We start from the raw sequence: 21,765 nt of genomic DNA, 5'->3' as shown, positions 1-21,765 counted from the left end.
CACGGCGAGCCTAATTGTTCCCATGCCACGATGGTATGATCACCATTAACATAAGCTTTCTGGTCTCTCACTCAAACAAGAACGCGCACAAATTCTTGCGCGCTCCTTGTTCCCTTAAGAAATATGGTGATGAAACTAAGAAAAAAAAGCCAACCGTGGCCATATTTCCACTGGTGTGCCTTGTCGCTGCAGTCTCCAAAAATGGTGGCAGAAGGTGGTCTGGAGCTCATAGAGTGTTAAGTTAGATTTCATGCTAGCACCAGCGCCCAGCTCAGTGATGTGAGCTTTTTTTTTTTTTTTTCTTTAAACATTTTTTTCTGAATTGCATTCAGTCGATTAAGTCTTGCACTGGGGAATTAAAAACAACTGTTTGTTAGGTGGTGATAAGTCTTCAGATTCTTCCCACCTCCCAATGTTGGCGCGTTAATGGCAGCATTATGGCTACAGCTACACGAAAACGAAACGAGGTTTTTTTTGAAAACGGGTACGAAAATTCTTGCGACCACACGGAAACGCGCTGCTGTCCAGACGAGAACGGATGAAAACGATGAAACGATGCAGTACACACGCCGCTGTGTCACGCCACGCTGTGAGACAATAGAGAAGTGTTAAAATTGGCTCACAGCGTCAACGTGTGACTGACGCAAAAACGTTTTAGCTGTAACAATGGAAACGAAACGAGGCCGTTTTCAAACTTTCCCACTCTGGAACCCGTTTTCAAAAACTATCGTTTTGGGGTAGTGGGAACGCCGGCTCCGTGTGGCCGCGACAGCGAAACGATAAGAAAAAGTATCGTTTACAGTGAAAAACGTTTCCGTGTAGCCGCAGCCTATATCTCTAAGCACTGCTGTGCTTAAGGACAGCATTAGCATAATCCTAATTTTATTCTTAATGAACAAATACATGAATTCTTAATTAGTTATTAGAACACTTGTTGATTAATGTTCCAATAATTGACGACTTGATAGTATGTCTTGATGTCAGTTTGTCCTATGTTAATGTGCTTCAGAGCCATGAGGGTTAAAAGGCACACTGTTAACACAGACCATTTATCATTCGCTTATCATTTGCTTATCATTTACTTACCATTTACTTATTTATGTACTCTGAGGTTTATAAAACCATCAAGTGAACCCTCAAAAAAAAATCCTACTCAAATTCTTAGACGCCAGTTTCCGACATAATTTCATCAGGATGTGTGGGTGTGACATGTTGCATCACACTTGTGCACATAGTTTGGATGTTAAACAAGGGATGCGGCAGCAGTGCGTCACACCCAGGCAGACTTTGATTCAGTTTCATTACTGCTGGGGTTGTGAATCTGCCACAGCTTCCCCTGAGAGCTTTATGGATACAATCGCCAAGGTCTTCTATGTGTACATATATATGTGTGTGTGTGTGTGTGTGTGTGTGTGTGTGTGTGTGTGTGTGTGTGTGTGTGTGTGTGTGTGTGTCTGCGTATCCATATAAGTGGGAGAGAGATGAACCGGTTTTGCTGTGTTCTCTTTAAAGGAGTGCTCAATCACTGTAGCACTAATAGTCTTCCCTCAGGGCACCAAAGGATTTTAAGGTGCCATCGCACGGAAGTATAAAGACTTATGAGCAGACTGTGTGAGTGCGTGGTCATCCGTCTTCATTGTTCCCATCTTTTGAATATGCACTTAATTTTGAATTTGTTCCCTTTAAGCTCCTTGATCGCCGGTGAGACAGGAAATTTTTCATTTCAAGAGAAGCAGATTCATGTGTACGGAGGAGGAAGATGTGGGAGTGGGGACATGATTCATTTGGGAGATGTCGATCACTGGAGTTCCTTTGTAAAGAGTTCAGACAGTATGATGGAAGAGAGAAGGGAATTGGGGGGGTTTGTGATTCTGGAACACAAAAAGTTAAGCATCAGGGAAATTCCACCAAAGGTAGCTAGCATCTACCTCAATAAAAGCATGATGTCATCTCTGTGTGAGTCGGATTGTTAGCAAGGATGTATACTTGTTTCTAGCTGTCCGTAAATTTGCTTGTGTCCTGTATTTTGCAGAATGTGCTTTTACTGAATGCTGAGCTTGCACTGATTGCCACATGGCAGACACTGGGGCATTTGGTGGCGGGCCTGGGAGAAGTTGTAGCCGGTGATAGGGTGTCATCTCTGCGGTAGTCTCCTTGGATTGATTTGTATGTAAGGCAGGGAGTCGGCAGCAGAGAAAGAAATATATAAGGGAATAGTAAAGAGAGTTGAGAAGGAATTAAATTGTATGAAAAGTTGGAAAAACAGCTGTGTGAGGAGACTGTAAGGAGGAAAAGTCAAACCTTCAAAGAGAGACAGTGATGAAAGAGCGGTGATATCTCCTCCTACAACTGGCTAATAAGTACAGAGGTGCTTTTAAGAGTGCATCTCTTCTTTTCATCAGCTGGAAGATATGTTTAAAGCCCAAGTCGCAAGTCCTGCTAGTAGTTTGACATCATGTTAGGAGCCAGATGGTACAGTTTATGTCTCGCTCTGGCTTCTGCAACTACCCAGAGATTCCCTCAGTAGGAATGAATGTCAGCAATGTGGAAAGGATAGCAGCTTGTTTAATCTGGTGGGTACAGCTGTTGCTATGAAAGGACGCTGTATAATACAAATATAAATGTGTGTTTGTGTTTGTCATTGTGTTTGGGGTTGCATGCGAGCCGCTCTGTGGCGCTCTGGTGTCCTCCCAGGAGTGGAAAGTGGAAGAAGTGACCACTTGGTGATTCACTCTTCAGACGTCACAGGAACGAGGCAAAGTTCCTGTAATTCATCGCTACAGTCAATGTTCAGATAAACTTGGACTCATTTGAAACCACTGTGGAAAAGAAGAGGTATAGGGTGAAGTGACCCTGGTTTAGGCCTATAGATGTGTGAGTTCAAAGGCCACACGAGAATGGAAAAAGTTGAGCAAAATCACTTCTGTCATAGTGAGTGTGAAGAAACCAGTAAATTGAGTTCTGCTGCTCAAATTTCTCATTTGAAACAAAAAAAAAAAACATATTAGCGAGTGAGCCGTTTTCAAATGATCGCTAAAGTAATTCTGCTCCTGACTTTGAAGTCAGACCTAGAATAGTTTTAGCTGCTCACGTATTGTAAAATGACTGCTGAAGTTCACACCACATGATGATGGGTCCTAAACCTCTCATCAGTGAGTTATTCTTTCTCATTGAAGACACCGCCTCAAACACCTCATTTGCTGTCCAGGCTTTTTCTTCTTACTGCTTAATGACACCATCACGTAACACATTTGCATAATGCCTGCCCGGGTGCTAGTTTGGCACACCTCAAACAAAGGATGAGCAGCTGTCTTGTTCTGCACTGTTCTGGCCAGTCAAGAGCAGACTTGGGAGGCCTTGAAGAGACGGGAGCTAAAATGGAGGGACAGAGGGGAACAAGAGATGCTGAAGAAATATAAAGTATAAGGAAAAATGTTGAATAAATTCTTAAATGATACGCTTTCCAAAATATACTGTATTTATGTGTAGACCTGAGATCATATATCTCAAATGTTAAATACAAGGTCGCACATACATACAGCTTCAGGCCAAAAGGCTAAAAACAGACAAACTTACAGGTGAAAATTCGATTAACCCTGTGTGCTAACTGTGTGTGTGTGCTACCAATCTACCTCTGGGTCATCAACTTGAGATACAATATTTCTTTGAATCTTAAAGTTTGTAAACCCGCTCTAGTTTTCAGAAGAAAGCCTTGTGTCTGAGTATAATATGGGCCAATTCCCACAATATTCCCAGAGGAAGCTGCTGGATTTAGCTCGTTTAAAAAAAAAAAAGACACGCAAACTTACTGCTCATGGTGTTCCCTGGGGTCTCAATGGTCTTCTGACTATATCATTGAGAATGACTGTAAATGTTTCTAAAAGGAAGTGAATGGCATCCGGATAAACAAGCTTACTGTTTTTATGCCGAAAAGTTATATAAAAACGATACTCCTCTAAGATCTGGCCTATAATTAGAAAGCAGCATTTCAAGTTAACGAAATCAGCCAACAATATCAATGTTTCTTCACACAAAAGATGACAAATACACACCTTTTCTCAGCTGCTAACTGGAACAGACCAACGTAAAGGATACCGATCGACTCATTTCGATTTTTTTTTTTTTTTTTTTTTTTTTTTTTTTTTTTTTTTTTTTTTTTTTTTTTTATTGGCAAAAAGTTTGAGAGCGCATTCCCCAAACTTCCAACAATTGTGTGCTGTTGAATGTACATTAATAGTGGAGCAGGACCAGAGCTGCTTCTTCTGCAGGTGGCAGGGATATGACCTCTGATAAGCTGATTCACACACACACACATGTGAGCGCTCTGAGGCTTAACATTCATGAATGAAGCTCGGCACATGAAGGCTGAATCACTGTCAAGCTATTAATCCTCATCCTTTGTGGCGTTGAGGGTCACTGGTTGTCCTTGATTGACCATATGAGACACAAACATGCAGCTCCATGCGCACAGTTAACACCTGTGCATGAAAAGCTGTAGAAAAACTGCTAATCATACGTTCATATTTAAACATGGTGCTTTGGATCCTGTGGATAGCCTGACATGATTTCTGTGGGAAAGCCCACAGACATTTCTATTAACAGAGGGGGGTTCGGTCTGAGTGAGTAGTTTCTCAGCGGTTTTCTCTGTGTGTGAGTGCGAGCTGCTAGCTTTGTGTGCAATGTGTGACTTCAAAGCCTGTCGGCCCAGTCAGAGCTTGTTGGACAAATTTCAGTAAAACACAGTCTGTGAGACAGACAGACACACACACCCACAGTATCTTCCTGTAATACGATGTAACACACTGGGCTCACGCACCACCTTCACAGCCTTTGTGGTGACTGAAGCTTGTTAGTACTGGTACAGCAGGAGAGGACCCATAAAGCCAGCCCACACACCAGGTGCACTGTACAGTCTGTCTTCCCCTCGATCTGCCTTCTTATCTCATGCTTTGTCGCTTTTTGACAAATTTGTCCTCTTCTTTTTGTTGCACATGCAAAAAACTTGGGGTAAGTGCAATCTAAAGGAGCTGGTTGAGAGAAAGAGCAAGATGGAGGGAGGGAGGCAAAGTAAACAACAGATGGCAGAAGCATCTTGCCGCTTTTCGCAGCAGCAGAGGCTGCGCCAGCCCACCAACAGCCTCTTGCGAGGTTACTATGCAACGATGGCCATGACATCATACGGTCAGAGGTCAAGTGCCTCTTTTGATGACGAGGCAGAATGCCAGATTGTCAGCCACATGCTGTGGCAGACTCAGACACACTGAATGTACGTACAATATTAAGCTGTGTTTTCTTTGGCTGAAGTTTAGCAGCGATGGCTGTGGAATCTTCCATGCAGAGTCCACCCTTAACCCACCTGCCAGCTGCGCTAACACACATCCAGACAGCTGTCTATTGCGTGTGTGTGTTTGTGTGTTTGTGGCCAAGCACTGAATCTTCTCTTGCCGAGTGGTGAACTGAGTAGTGGCACAGATTAGTCATGATAGCCGCCAACCCAATGACCTTATCCACAGTGAGAAAAAGGAGAAAAGTACAGAATGCGCTGTTTGTCTTTCTGAGGACTAGTTTCTGTTTTGGACCATGTATTTTGTTTTGACCAGTCCTTCCTGTTCCTCTCCACTGAGCTGAGGATTCAGGTTTGAATTAGATTCAGGTTTAGATAAGTTTTGGAGTAAAGTCAGAGAAAACGCTTTATTGTATCCTCAAAAAAGATAACCTATATATGTGGGTGTGTAAAGGACGTGGAAATTTCACACATTCGCACCATCATCTCAGTTTGGGCTAGTGATAAGATTTGTGCCTTTGTCAGTAATAGATTTAATGCATTATACGTTTTAAAGAAATGAAAGCAGTAGCCCTTTGTAAAACTGTTTGGATTGATTGAGCTATTAATAACTTATGGGAAGATGATCTAGTCTCCTTTTGATTTAGTCTAGATCATCAGCAGAAGAAGCATCAGTCCAGCATGCACACATGCACCGAGGATATTTACAGAAAAAAAAGTTCTGCTTGGTGGCTCATGACGAATGAGATAAGCACAACCACCAGACACATAGAGTTGTGTCATCTACTTCTGCCCCATGTGCGACTGACTCTTTTCCTGTGAACAGGAAGCACCAGCTGCCGTTCCTGGAAGAGATCGCTCCGGCAGTTTAACCACACAGAGCTGTGTGGGTGTGTGTGAAATCATCTCTGTAGTGACTTCATATGCTAAAATTGAGCGCAGAAGATTTGCAACTGTTGGTTGAAATAACGAACTAAGAGCTCAGAGATATCTGTTACTATATATAGAGATACTAATCAGAACATTTTAGGGCTTTGTCAAAACCGTATCAACGGAAACAACGGAAAATAACTAAGAACAAGACTTAAATTGTAACACCCCCCTTCTTGAAACTGAGATTGTAACTGAAAATGACGTAAAAATGTAAACCCGGCATTCTCAAAATGATACCATGATATTAACAGTTTTTTTTCTCCATTTCTAGTAATTGCCTCTATTGCAAAATTGAAAAACTTCTGTTTAAATGACAAACACTGTGTGTCACTCTGCTGCCTGTTTTCTGAGGAGCAGGGCGAGTCGAGCTGACTTTTTTAACTATCACACAAAGGATTGGAGATGAATTATTACCCAGTGTTTTTGTTTTCCTTCTGTTGATGTTTTTGCAGACTCAGGCGATACTCATTAAAATGACATTAGCTAAATGCGAATTTGCCAAGTTCAGTTGTGGCCAACATTGCACAATTGGGGAATTTTTGGAGATGGATGCATGCATTGATATTGGCACTTGAGTTGGGAAGGTAGGATGAGTCAGAGAAAATGCATGTGTATTTTCGTCTGTGTTTGTGTGTATGTGTGTGTTGTTTCTCATCCATGTTGCTGTTTATTCCAATGAAAATGGAGCGTCAAATCCGTGAAATTAGCGGTTTTGCCAGCATTTTCCATCAGCAAGCTTTCCTCTGTCTCTTTTTTGTGGTAAACTTCAGTTTGCTGAAAGCTATGTATAAATGACAATTTGAAGAATTAAAAGCTTTTTTTCTCTCTCTCTCTTGTCCCTCTCTCAACAGGAGTGGCAGCAGTTCTTTATGAAGACATTTGTGGCATGAAACCAGACCACGTACATCTTTCATTCACCATTTCCTCCTTCTTCATCTCCTCCCATCACTCTTGAATTAGGAACTCGGCCCCACCGCATTGATGAGGTAACGCCAAGCTCCCCACAGCGCAGCACCCACCTGCACAAACGCCACCTCATCCCCTTCCTTCTGCCAACTCTTCCAGCAGCTATGGGCCAGAAAATTTCTGGCAGTATTAAATCGGTGGACAGTCGGGGGGAAACCGGTGGCTCGCCATCATACCGGCCTATAGCTCATCGTCGGCAGCACTTGGAGCTAAGGGGCCCAGATTTCTCCAAACCTCCCAGGCTGGATCTCCTACTGGACATGCCGTGTGCTGGACCGGACACACAGCTCCGTCACGCATGGAACCCTGATGACCGCTCGCTCAACATCTTTATCAAAGAGGATGATAAGTTGACGTTTCACCGCCACCCAGTTGCTCAGAGCACGGACTGCATCAGAGGGAGGGTCGGGTACACGCGGGGTCTCCACGTGTGGAAAATCCACTGGCCCACCCGGCAGCGAGGCACCCATGCTGTGGTTGGTGTGGCAACCTCTGATGCTCCTCTACATTCTGTTGGGTACACCGCGTTAGTGGGTTCGGACTGTGAGTCCTGGGGCTGGGATCTGGGGCGTAACAGGCTCTACCACGACAGTAAGAACCGGGCCCACAGCTCTCTGCCTTCATACCCTTGTTTCCTGGAGCCAGAGGAGTCGTTTACCCTACCAGACTCTTTGCTAGTGATTCTTGACATGGACGAAGGAACATTAAGCTTTATGGTGGATGGACAGTATCTAGGAGTGGCATTTCGAGGCCTAAAAGGGAAGAAGCTGCACCCCGTCGTCAGTGCTGTGTGGGGGCATTGTGAGATATCCATGAAGTACATCAACGGCTTGGATCGTAAGTAATTACAGTATGACTAATGATACAATATGAGAATGGTCATTATCAGAGATTTACCAATGCTGATGGTTTGCAAAATAGGTTTTTTTATTTAAATGAAGTGTTATTGTATGAAGTACTTCTATAGACATAGTCCGAGAGCTCTTAGTTTGTGGAATACTACTAAGAAAGTGGCTCTCGAGCAAGAGCTAAAGTATTAATACTGCATTACTCTGCCTCAGACAGTTATACAGACTGGGTCTTAATATCTTTCCGAGTAGATTCTAGTTTTAGCTAGCCTATTCAGAAACTGTTTAAATTTCCAACCTGATAGGGTTCCCACAACCCCACTTAAACACATATATCACCTTAAGGTTAAATAAAGGCCAAGATAATCTTCTGTAAAATGAAATAACCACAAAAACGACAGCTCTTAAATGATCTTGGGTAAATGTGTGCTAAAATAAGAGTAGGAACCTCACTGATTATGAAATGTCCCCACACGTCAGAGGTTGTGGTAAGAAGGTTTTTTTTTTTCTTAAATTTGTGTCGCAACACCGTAAACTTTCTTTGGCAGCGAACTGGGTGAAAGTTGATGCGAGTCCACTCGAGGGATTGAAATCCACTTGTTCTGCAATATTTGTTCAATACTTTTCAAGGAGCTGACAGACCTGAGGACACGCTTTCATCTATTCATTTGTGAACTTTTCACATCGCACCAGCACTTCTCAGTAATCAGTGTTTTTTTGTTTTGTTTGTGGCCTCTTTCATACATTGATGGTTTTCCTCTGAACTAAATGGTCAAAGATTGTTGCAACACAACTGTTGGTACAGAAGTGTATCACAAGGTTATTGTGTCTACAGAATATAATTTTTTTCTCGTTTTAACCAAAGCAGGAGACGAACCGAGGAAGAGCACTTTAGATGCGATTTCCCGTTTTGTTCTCGGGAAACTTCCACTTTCTGTCCCTGTGTGTTATGAGAGAAGAGGAAGGCTCCTCCTATCATTGCAGTCTAAACAGTGATGCTTTTTAAAAGCACATTATGAACACGTATACAGATGGACACACACCTGCCAGGAAGGGAAAGTGTGTGTTATGAAAACAAGGCTGAGATGTGACTCCGGCTGTCTCCCTCCCTCGAAGTTTGAACAACCCCATGGGGCTTATTTGATATCACAACACGGTGTGTTTTTGTCTATTACTCTGACAGAGAGCTGAGAGGGAACCCATTTCTATTTGTAGTTTGTTACGTCTGATTTCCTTTTGCCCAGTCATCTCGAATTTCTTTTTGAAAATTTCCAAAGAAGCGCACTGCTCTCAAGGGACAACATGACAGCGAGAGCCTGTTTTCTACCCTTGAAAAACAGGTCACAAGCCTCAACCCAGCTTTAAATTGGATGCTTTTGCCTTAAAATTGCAGCCGGCAAAATAGAATATGAATCAGAATGAAAACAAATCACCTACTCTCAAGATAACTTCAAAGTACACAGTCGAGTCGCTGAAAGCACATCACCTCAACCGTTTTCCATTTCTACAGCCACCTACAGGATTTCATGGTGACTGTGTGATGGGCCGTCAGGGAGAATGTCGAGTCTTTTCAAAGCTCTCTCTTTTACAAGCACATAGGCCTCTTGCTGTGAAATGAGATTTGACTGTTGAAAATCTGCAAAGCTAAATGCAGGGTGGCTCCTCTTGATGGGCCAGCAGGGATTTGTGAATGAGAGAGAGACACGGAGACTGCGGCAAATGAAATGAAACCCGAGCTCGTGGTCGGCCTAATAAAGGGTGCTGTCCAACAAGTAAACGCTACAGGAACATCCATTTTCTCACCTAAACAAATTATCACTCCTGATATTAGTGCTAAGCTATTTATTTCTCCTCATATTTTTCCCTTTTTTTTTTTTTGGAGTCAGGCTCAACGGGCCCTAAAACTGTTGTTTTCTGTTTGAAATCAGCTCAAACAGGTACTTTTTAAATGCGAATGCACGTCCCAAAGCTACCAATATAGATAAATGAAATCCCATGTGTGAGAGTACAAACAGATGCAGACAAAGGCTTCATTGAGACAGGCCTAAACAAGGAAAGACCCACTTGAGTCATCAAATCCATAAAAACACTTTTGGTTTCTTCTTCCATTTAAAGTCCTCGCTGAATGGTCTTTTTGAGTTTTAGCGGTTGAACCCTCTCTAAGAGTCTCAAACAGAGGCTGAAGTGAAAGTGAAATGTGTTGTGGATATTAATGGAGCTAATGCTGTGCATCAGTTATAAGCAAGGGAACTTGTGGCTTCTTTTCCCATTCAAAACAGTTCCTAGAAAGTTAGTAAATTAGGGTCAAAATAGAGGTGCTGCAGCGGTGGGAGAATGGGCTTTATCCTTCGACAAAACAACGTAGCAACGCATTTGGCGCTCTCAGTGGAACTGTTTATAAAAAATAATCTAATATCAATTCTAAACTCCTCCATTAGAATAGCCTCTGGACTGCTTTGATTAGTGGGAGCGCGCAGTCGACCGCAGTGTGTGGCCGCAGAGGGAAAGTCACTGAAAAGTCACTCCTCTCTGATAAGATTAAGCTGCGGCATTATTTAATAATCGCATTTCATAGCTCAGGATTTTCGAGAAAAGTGAAGCAAATAGCCTAAAGTGTGCACTCTTTGTTGCAGGCTGGCCAAACAGTCACTGTCTTCAGTCATTCCAGGTTTCACAATGAGACGGCTCGTCTGCCCTGCTGATGACTCAGAAAGGGAGAATGAAGTCATAACTGCTGTGTGCTTTGAGCGTATGAGTGTCTGTGAATGGCAGACCATCACCAGACATTGTATCACATTCAGCTGTTTATTTGATGGTAATTGCCTCTTTTGTGTTTGTGCATTTGAGAGAAGAGGTCTCCGCGAGTGTATATCTGCCCTGAGTGTCTGTGAATGAGTGTTTGGCCATAAAAAAAAGCCCTTTTGGTACTTTGGTAATGACTTTCTCTAAGAGGCCTTCCTGTGAGAAGAGACCGTTGGATTGTTTTTGAAGTATTGCTGTTGAAGGGGAAACGCCATGACTGTGTGGTATTAAAGACGCGCCGTCTGCTCGTCATAATGTTTGTTTTGCTCTCAGATCCGTTGCACCATTATCATTGTGCTCCACCTTAAATCCTCGCTCCCGTTCCTTCAGTGACTTGGCGAGACGCAGAGACAGCAGCGCCTCAGGTTCATGGTAGATTTTGTAAGATAGTGTAAAGCAGTCAGCAGCAGATTGATATGTTAAATGTGCACTAATGCAAAAAAAAAATGGTGTAGAGATTTAAATTGAGTGAAAAATTGGTAATTGTGCATAGATTATTTATCCTTCCAGTGCTCCAACTTTAAAGGGTTTTTTCTCCTTCATATACTTGTCAACTGGCCTCCATTGTCCAGATAATCTTTCTTCCAGTTGATGCTACTTCACTTAAACTACAATTTTAACTAATTAATTTTGCTACCTTGAAGGATTGTGCCTGCTTCTGTCTAATGTAGCCTCTGTTTTGTCTCTTGTCCTGTCTGCATAATTGTACCAATTAGCAGTGCTTTGATACGCTACAATAGGAGCTGTTTCAGTTTCAGCCCTGATATGCGTAACTTTCTCTCTTTTCTTTCTCTGTCTTCTCCTTAGTCTTTGGCTCACATCATTCCAAACTTATACCAAAACAGATTATAATTGTTTTTTATTTTTTATTAGCAAATCCAGTCTTGTGGAAAGTACACCTTGTGTTGGTTCTTAGGTTTTACCTTCAGGAGGACAAAATAGAAAATCCCACAGTCATTACCTGGTCTTACAATTAGGTAAATACAAGATTGGGTGAACAACGGCACATGATGTATTGCACCATGGTTTTATTTATTATTTAAACTTAGGGCAAAAATGCAGGTACAGTTTGCGAAAGATTAAGTCCACCCTCACTTTTTCCATTGGAAATATGAGGGTAAGTATTAGTCAAGTGTGAGAACCTGCGTAAAGGCATATGTTTTTGTTTTTTGGCAGTTTGCTCGTTGCATTTAGGTGTGTGTTGACACAACAACATCTTAGAAAATCAACTGTTGCGGCCCATCAATCTGGGAATGGTTATAAGGCCATTTTCAAATAATTTTGGAGTCCATCATTCCACAGTGAGAAAGATTAGTTACAAGTGGAAAATATTCTAGACTAAATAATAGAATAAAAATCCTCCCAGGAGTGTGCAATGCTCAGAGAAATTGCAAAAACCCAAGAGGCACATCTTTACGGGACTCAGTTAGCATGTTAAATGTTAAAGTTCATGACGGTTCACTTAGAAAAAGACACAAACAAACAAAAGCCTGTTTGGAAGTGTTCCAAGAGAAAACCTCTTCTCTTTAATAGGAACATGGCAGCACAGCTTAGGCTTGTAAAGTTGCATCTAAACAAATCACAAGGCTTCTGGAACAATGTCCTGTGGGCAGATGAGACCCAAGTGGAGACGTTTGGTCATAATGCACCGCACCATGTTTGGAATTAGCAAATACATCATATCTGTACCAACAGCTCAGATCAACATTCAAGCACGGTGGAGGAGGGGGGATGATTTGGGCTTGTTTTGCAGCCTTGAGGCTGATTTATGCTTCAGGCGCAAAGCCTCTGACGCTCGGACGCAGAGCCTCTGCGAGCGTCAAAATCTTGACCACTCCCCCACGCAGAGGCTCTGCGCGCGTTGTCGTGCACCTCAGAAAAATCCTGACTACGCGACAGACGCACGCAGACCACCAACGGAAGTGCGCAGACAAAAGCGGCTGTGATTGGTCCTCGGTGTGCCTTTCCGGTTGTCTGTGTGGCTTCCTCCTTTGCATTTTCGCCAACTCCAATAAAAGAAGCTGTTCTTCTTCGATGTCGAGCAACTCCAGATCCATATCTTGCATACACTTTTTTTTTTTTGAAAGATAAACACTTCCGCCGGCGCCGCCGAAGTTCTCGTCACCGCCCACCGAAATTCTCGCGAGGGGAAACTGCTGTGCGTCCCGAGAAATTCCAGACCGAGGTTGCAGAACCATAACATGAAAAGTGGTTCGCGACCAGAGCAAAGCAACACGTCAAGACGATAGACGCAGAAGTATAATCCGCCCTTTGAACTCCTCTGTACCAAAGTAACCTAGTGTCAAATGTGAGGCCATCTGTCTAAAGCATGGCTGACACTGAGTCACGTATCAGTATCTCAAACACAGCAGCAAATCTACTACAGATCGGCTGAAAAAGAAAAGAATCCAGGTTCAGTAGTGGCCATAATTCCTCCTCTATGATGTGAGGGACCAGTGAGCGATAAGTTATTTCTGCTAAAGATGGTTCTACAGGCTATTGGGTCATTGAGGGTACTTTTGCACACATTGTCAAAAATGCTGCAAGGTTTCTCAGTCTTAAAACTACGGTTCTCTGAAACGAACCATTTTCATCCTCAGACACTTCAAACACCAGGTGGTCGGGAACAAAGAGGGGAAACAACTTTGCTAAAGAGGGAAGTTGTGTGGAGGGATGAGGATATTGAGGCAGTTTGGTATCGCTTAGGTAATCAGTTTCTTTCTTGGACTTGTCAAAGAAATTCCAAAATGCCACTGCCACACATCCACATCTCTGCTCCTTCAATTTACCATTTTTCACACTCTGCAATTAGAGGGGACGAATGCATAAAGACATAAGACTTCCAACTTGGCAGAAACTGATGTAACGATTTACTGCGCGCAGAAACCCACACTACCACTGGGTTTTTTTCCTGGCTGGGACTAATTTATACAGCATAGTTAAAATCCCAACGACAAGCTTATTCGGGCGTCACATTTCAACTTTTTTTATCCCCCTTTTTTTTTTCAGCACATGCTTACCAAAATGACAGCAGGGATCCATTTGTGTCCAGCTTGTTTTGCATGTGTAGCTGTGTTTAATTCTTTTGTTTTAATTTGAGTTGCCTGAAGTCAGACCGACACTTAAACCACACGTTTAACGTTTTGGTTTCATATCATGTAGAGACTAAACTAATTCTCAGTCGCCCGTTATGATATTAAGACCACATAAGTAGGCTTTTGCTTACTGAGGTGACGAAAAAAGGTTTAGAAAACAACGGCAGCATATCATCAAGAATCATCTGTCACGGCTTTCTGTTGAAGAAGTGGTTCCATATTGCTGTGAAAGTGTCCACAGGACGGGCTGCTGAGCTCTATTGTATTTAGTTGGCCCAACTTGTTTTAAAGATGTGTATCTCAAAACTGCAGCATGTATTATTATGTCTAGACAACTTTTATAGCAAGTGAGATAATGTTTACATCTGGGTGATCTGATCCTTTAATTCCAGTTTGTTTCCTGCAGGTTTGGTCTCTGCATTTAAATCCCACTGCTGTCCACTAAAGGAAAGCTCATCAGTTTCCGACTCATAAATCTTTCTGCTGGGAGCTGCTACTCAGCTTTCTCCTGTCAGCCCGGTACCAAGCTCGCGCTCAGAGCTCTGCACTTAACTGCCGGCTTTGGGATATATGGGTCAGTGGGTTAGTGCTTTAGCTTAATTTAGCTGCTAACCTCAGGCGTAATGATTGAACTCTGCTGTAAACGCTTGTTTGATTTGTGTCCCGCTGCACTTTTTTGTTTCTTTTCCTGGCGTGATTCCCGTAAAGTGTCGACTCCTGACGACATTTAGCTCACGCGTTTGCAGGCACGCAAAGAAAGTTTTATGCCTTTTCATTTTTTTCAGACCACTCAACTAAGTACCTACAACAAAACATTTCATGCTGTTAAAATTTAATTGTTTTCAAAATTTAGAGAGAAGTTTGCATCACAAATTCTAAATCATATTGCAGAAGCTAATTCTGCTCATTTTCATATTGGCCAATTTTCTGCACTGTGCCTACGCAGTTACATAAGAGCTTCTGCACAGCCTAATGAAAGCTCCATCAACAGCTGTTCAGCTGAAATGTGTGTTTCTGTGACTGTAACTCTTCGTGACATGGGCTATTACTGCATGACAAGGATGCCCGTCATCGAACGCTCTTGCACAATAAGATTAAATGGCACAGGAAAAGTTCTGATGAACTGCAAGTGTCACATGTTTATTCTATATCCTGACCTAAGACCTTAACACCATTATCTCAAGTAGGGAACTGTGGTGTCATGTCTCTGCACTCATGATTAAATATTTAACAGAAGACACGAAAGGACAGAAAGAGGCAAAGAAAAACATGAGAAAATAAAAAGATTAGAAGAAGAGTAACAAAACTGGCAATATGCAAGAGAACAAAGGCAAGCAGAGAGATGTGTATGAAACAGAAACCTACAAATAATGAAGATGATCTGCTGTCTTTGTAGCCTCTCGTGCCACATACTCTCTTTTGCGATGCAAGAGCAAGTATAGAGAAAAAGATAGCAGAATGGAGGAAATGTGAAACGTTTGACAAACCAAAAAAGTGTCAGCGTGAGCCGAAGAGGGACGGAGACTGTCTGATAGGAGATGAAGGAAAGGAGACATCTTCGAAATGAAAAAGACAAGTGGTGTAAAGAGTAAAAAGTAAAGAGGGAGTAAGGGGCAAATTGAAACTCCTGTTGAGCCACTGGTGTGAGTTCTGAGGATGAGGTCAAATAAGCTGATGGATGATGATGGATGGATGAGTAATTAAAGAGCTGTACTCGCACTCAGAAGCTGGCTGCTAATGAGGGGCTCGGGGAAAAACTTAGACTGATTAGTGAATAAGAGGATGTTAGAGTTAGTGTTCGAGGCACGCATTCAAGCCCGTTTTGCATGCAAAAATGTTTTGAATTTCTGAACTTGGATGACTAAGTATTAGATCATTTTATTAGATTTTGGCATGAGAGATTAATCTGTGCCTTATTAGCATGTAACATTAACAAAGACACACAAAGGAAGCATGAAGATCCAACTGCTCAGACCAATGGTAAGTGGAAAGTATGCTCTGCTTCAAATGAATGTATGTGTATATATGTATGTATATGTATGTGGTGATTAGCATCGTCGCCTCAAAGCAAGAGGGTTCGAATCCCGGCCGGGGCCTTTCTGTGTAGCGTTTGCATGTTCTCTCCGGGTACTCCGGCTTCCTCCCACCGCTCAAAAACATGCATGTTAGGTTAATTGGTGTCGCTATTTGACCCAAAGAGTGAGTGTGAGAGTGGATGGTTGATTGTCAGCTGGGATAGCCTCCAGCAACCAATAATAAATATATGAATATCATTTCTTTTTTAAGCATGGGTAGTCACTGTACTTCTGTCAAGACGCACTCTTATTCAATTGAGGACTTGGAGCAGTTGCTTTATGATCTTATTCACATCTGGAATGATTAGGGCCAAACAAGTCTTCATCATGTGATGCTGCCCTTTGCTGCATCTATTTTCTGTACACTACCCCGATAATAACTTACCAGATTAGCTTTCTCTGGACCTGACTGATGTGACCATCTTAGAAGCTGCAATCCATCATATCCAGCAGAGCGACAGTACTGGGTTGTTTGGTTAGTTTAATAGAGCTATTGCATTCAAGCCACTGCCTTTAAAGTATCTATGGACCTTACAAAGGCAATTGGATATACTAACTTTAGCTGTTATAGTAATGAGTTCCTTTGGTACGGTCACTCATACAATATGATTTGCCTGAACTTTAAAACAGTGTAAAACAGTGTTTTACGGTGTTAAAATGGTTCAGTTTCTTAGGTTTAGACCAAATTGTCTGACTGCGATTTCACCATGTTCAAGACTAAATGGACTGTTAGCTCATCATGTACAGTGCAACTTAATTTATTTTGTTTAAACTGTTTATTTTTATTTATTTATTTTTTTTATTTAGCACTAGTACTGTTTTTTAAATTATTCTCAATGAGTAGAAAACCCACGAGGTCGCCCTGACAACAAGGGGCTGTGCACAGTCTTAAAAAAAAAAAAAGTTCTCCACCTTTTCGGTGCACCCGTTTGGAGTGCACAAAGGTGAAAATGGTCACAGTTGCCGGCACAATAACCAGTAAAATGGAAAATGACCTAATTCTCACTCTCTGTCCTGATGACTTGTCAGACAGAAGTGACGAGAAAGGTTCATTTGTGGGAGGGAATCGGATGAACCCTAAATGTTGACGTTAATGATATTAATGTTTTGATGCCGTCAAAGACTGTTAACAAAAAAAAAAAAAAAAAAAAGAGCTACTGTCTGTGGCACATTACAAAGGGGCTTGTACAGCAGAGCTGATTGTCCCTCTTAACCCCCTGACAGGAGAACTACATGAAAATTGTCCCTTGTTTTACCTTAAATAGAGCTGAAACCGGGCTCCTAACAATGCCACTACTGACTGATATTCATTGAACCACTATGTTGGACGGATTGTGTGAAGCACTGACTTCTCCCTGCTCTGCCGCTGTCAGATTCAGTCGTGATGAGCTCAGCCATTGCTAACATGAGGGCAAGCTTCCTCCGTTTCATGTTCATGGTGGAAAATGATGGTAAACAAATGGACTGATAAATAGATAATACAAGTTGATGTAAAGGGTAAAGCTGGTTTACCATACCAGCGGTTAAAGTGGGGAGGCAGACTTGGAGCTGTTGAGATTACTGTCACAAAGACAAAAGAAAAAGAAAAAAAGAAGGAAAGAAAGAAAGAAACGCCAGCAGGCAGCATTTTTCAGTGTCGGACCAGTGCTTTTGTGCCAGAGAAAGGCACCGTGTCGTCACAGGCCCTTGACTCAACTTAGATTGCTTTGGCAACACTAGATTTACTGGAAGTATTCAGAATTGTGCTGTGCCTTCATTTAGTTTGGGTTGATATTATGCCTTTTTATTCTTTTTTGTTTTGTTTGTTTTTCTTGCTGCTTCTTTGTTTTTGTGTGCCCTTACTCATAGACTTCATCTGATTAATGGGCTCTTATTGCATCTTACAGCATCTTGATACTGGCGTTCTGTACACCTGCTCTCTCTTAGATGGACCACAGCTAGTGCTTTACATTCATTTAGTGGAACCCAACGCAGGCTATACAGTCAATTACAAATGAATAAACAGTATTAAATGAGCATCTTTTGAAGTATTCCAGGTGTAATTTTCACCCTGGCGAGGAAACAGGGGCTTTGTTGTAAATTTGAATTCCCAGATGTAGCTGTCGCTATAGCAACATTATTACTGCGTTATGGGGACAACAAGTTCCACAACGAAGTAAAAACAACAACAAACAAACAAAAAGCTTCCTTGTTTTTCCTGATGAACCGTGATTGCAGCCTCTTTGCCCTTTTAGGGTCAGAGTAGCCTTTCTTCGATGATGAGGTAACCAGGTTTCATCCTTGAACATTTTAGTTCATATTTCTTCTCCTTGCATTTATTGCCTCTCCTTTTGCAACCTTACTACACATGAACTTCATTCACATATCAGAACTAAACTAATTCTGTTTTCTGACAGGGATTTAGGCCAGGTAGAATATTAGAATATTGCCTCTCAAACACTGGAGAATAACTAGTGTTTTGTCATTTCCCATTAGCTGAAGGCAGTAGCATAGATTGTGTTGATGCAGTGGTTATTGTGACCTGTTAGAGCAGGTGTGTTTTCATGTGCAGTTTTTGCATATTAAGCTCACTCGATGCTTTTTAATAGTTTTGCCGTGCATTTATGCATCCTTGCAAACCCACTATAGCTCTCCAAGGAGTCCATGTGGAACACAAAATCTCTTGTTTACTTTCTGTCAGTCTGTCAGCCAACAAGCGGATCACGCCAGACATGCTAGCTGACTTACCAACTGTCAAGTGAATACTTTTACCCTAAATTTAGGATTGTTGAATAAAAAATGACGACTTCAGAAACATGCCCGCAAGAAAATTTGGAAGTATTTCTACACATTTTTTTTTCTTCTTTTAAGCTGACTGCATAATTTACACTTAGCCTTGACAGTTTACATATTATTATTCACATTAGCATAATTGCACAAAACCTGGGCTACAGACTCTTTTGGAGGGATGGATGCAGATGGAGGATCGAAAGGAGTAAGTAGGGAATAATGAGCAGGCTCAAAGTGGAAAAGAAGGGCCAGTGAAAATGCAAGAAACGCTGAATGCTCTTGGTACTTATGGCGTAATTACTTACCTGGCAGAGCTGAACTGTCAACATTCCTTAAAAATGCCACCAGTATGAGCATTTAAACCCTCGTATCCAACTCGGGGCTGGAGCCTATCCCCGCTGCCATCGAGTGAGAGGCAGCGTATACCATGTGCAGGTTGCCAGTTCATCACAGGGCCAAGACAGAGACGTATACTCACACTCACCCATAAGGTTGATTTCAGAAACTTAACAATTCATCTAATGTGGATCTTTTTTGGACTGTGTGAGGAAGCTGGAGTACCTGTACAGAAACCCATGCACGCACATAGAGAAAAGTCAAAGTCTGCACAGAACAGGCCCCGGCCAAGATTGGAACCAGGAACCCTCTTGTTGTGAGGCGACGGTGCTAATCACTGCACCGTCATGCAGCACACCGGCTTTGTATAAAGCAGAAATAATTCAAATTCTAATCACAGCAGTAAATCCAGGTTTTGGTGAATCCCTTCTGCTTACAGTCGTTAATGCAGCACAACACCAGCCACTAGAAAAAATAAATTTTAGCCAAAATTTTTTTTTAAAAATTTTTCAAAGAAAGACATAAACACATGTTTAACGCTGCCAAAAACAAAACAAAAAATGTTTTGTTTTTTCTTCCCCAGACAAGTGCCCTCAGTGCACAAAGGTTTGAAAGTCATAGAAAAGCAAAAGTCCGGCCTGCACACAAAAGAAAAGCATTGTGGCATGTCAGGTTTATGTATTTATTATGGAAATAGAAACCAAAATATCTAGAAATTATTTTGACACTTATGTGTTTTGCAACCACTGATCCAGAACATTATTGTTTTCAGGTTTTTGCATTTTTTTTTTTTCCCCCTAAGCCATCACCAACGCATACACTCTTCGACCCACATGTCCAGTTTTATTATCAGGGTGATCCAATCACGCCGTAGCCTTCTAATGAATGAGAGCAAGATAATCCTCTCCAATCTTTGTCTCCTTCACTCATTGTTCAGGAAGCTGTTGGCTCAGCCTCTAATCAGCACTTCAATTTGGCCTCCTGACATTACCAATTTACTGACAGGCTGGATGCCTTTGTGCTCAGCCATGATGTAGTTCTATCCAAAGGTCTCTCAGCCCTCTCTCTTTCTACCACTGGAACTCTTCTCACCAGTGAGTAAACTCACTCGATTTATTCAACTTCTTGTCGACTCACAAACAGCTCTACAAACCTGGGCATGAATTAGAGGTGCTTGGAGCAGTTCTCTGTGAACGACACCGTTTCTCTGTTGGACTCTGTGGTGTTTTTCTTCTAGTAGGAGTTAAGTTAAGTTTCCCTGCAAAGTCTCTTTGAATGGCATCTGTCTGTTTCTGTTTAAAGCCAGCCGCACCGTTTTCAGGACTAAAGCCTGGTTTATAGTCGGTAACGCAAGACGCAACGCAAGCCCTTGCGCGGTTGCAAGCCCCCCCTTGCGTGCTTGCGTGTGTCACCTCAATTTTCTAAACTTTACGCAAGACGCAAGCCCAAGCCACTGGCTGTGGTCGAAACCGCCTACTACTTGAAAACGGCATACTCATCGATCTGACAGTATGCAGAGCGTTTACACACAGTGCACTTCACTCCTGTCCGAGCCCAAATCAGCCAGCCTGAAAAGCTGATTTCCCTTAAGCTATAAACTCTGTAAATATATAACTTTAGCAACATTTGAAACATTTTCAGGCGAGAAAGTAGTCGTTTAGACCCCCAAAGTGTTGAAAATCTGACAAAATACCGGCTATTTACAAGAAGTAGAAGCATGAATCCACTCGAAGAGGTCCTGGCGGTGAATTTCCTTTCATCGTAGTAGGCTTGTCATTGAAAAAACCCGCTACTCCACCTACTGTCCTGGCGGTGAATCGCCACACAGCACACGCAAGCGCCGACAAAGCAAAATGAAGTATAAACGTCTCGAGCCATTAACATACGCGCAAGACGCAAGCGCAAGGGCAGTTAAAAGAAGTATAACTCAGCCTTAAAGCCTGACATCAGCCGGTACGCCGCTGTTGTTCGGGGTATCCTGTCCTTTGCAACGCAGCAGAAATGCGATGTAAAGCCTGGTTTATAGTCGGTAACGCAAGACGCAAAGCAAGACGCAAGAAGAAACGCAAGCCCTTGCGCGGTTGCAAGCCCCCCATTGCGAGCTTGCGTGTGTCACCTCAATTTTCTAAACTTCACGCAAGAAAAGACGCAAGCCTACTACTTGAAAACGACATACTCATCGATCAGACAGCATGCAGAGCGTTTACACACAGTGCACTTCACTCCTGCCCGAGCCGAAATCAGCCAGCCTGAAAAGCTGATTTCGCTTAAGCTATAAACTCTGTAAATATATAACTTTAGCAACATTTGAAACATTTTAAGGCGAGAAAGTAGTCGTTTAGACCTCCAAGGTGTTGAAAATCTGACAAAATACCGACTATTTACAAGAAGAAGAAGCATGAATCCACTCGAAGAGGTCCTGGCGGTGAATTTCCTTTCATCATAGTAGGCTTGTCATTGAAAAAACCCGCTACTCCACCTACTCTCCTGGCAGTGAATCGCCATGCAGCACACCCAAGCGCCGGCAAAGCTAAATGAAGTATAAACGTCTCGAGCCATTAACATACGCGCAAGAAGAAAGCGCAAGGGCAGTTAAAAGAAGTATTACTCAGCCTTTACTTGTTGTTGGACAGGAAAACCCACTTTTACCATTTTTA

The 21,765-nt window shown here is 42.3% G+C and overlaps 1 protein-coding gene across 2 annotated transcripts in view; it reads left to right on the top strand.

Moving 5' to 3' along the window:
* LOC142399180 (SPRY domain-containing SOCS box protein 4-like) overlaps positions 1-21,765 on the top strand; it is a 76,377-nt gene that overhangs the window by 31,861 nt on the left and 22,751 nt on the right. For both annotated transcript variants that reach the window (XM_075483685.1, XM_075483686.1), the window contains exon 2: positions 7,069-8,020. In XM_075483685.1, coding sequence (XP_075339800.1) covers positions 7,288-8,020 — 733 coding nt within the window. In that variant the 5' untranslated portion in view covers positions 7,069-7,287. The remainder of the gene's footprint in view (positions 1-7,068; positions 8,021-21,765) is intronic.

Source organism: Odontesthes bonariensis, chromosome 14, assembly GCF_027942865.1.
Source record: "Odontesthes bonariensis isolate fOdoBon6 chromosome 14, fOdoBon6.hap1, whole genome shotgun sequence".
NCBI lineage: Eukaryota > Metazoa > Chordata > Actinopteri > Atheriniformes > Atherinopsidae > Odontesthes > Odontesthes bonariensis.
The sequence above is the reverse complement of the archived record's forward strand: the minus strand, read 5'-3'. Positions and strand labels throughout refer to the sequence as shown.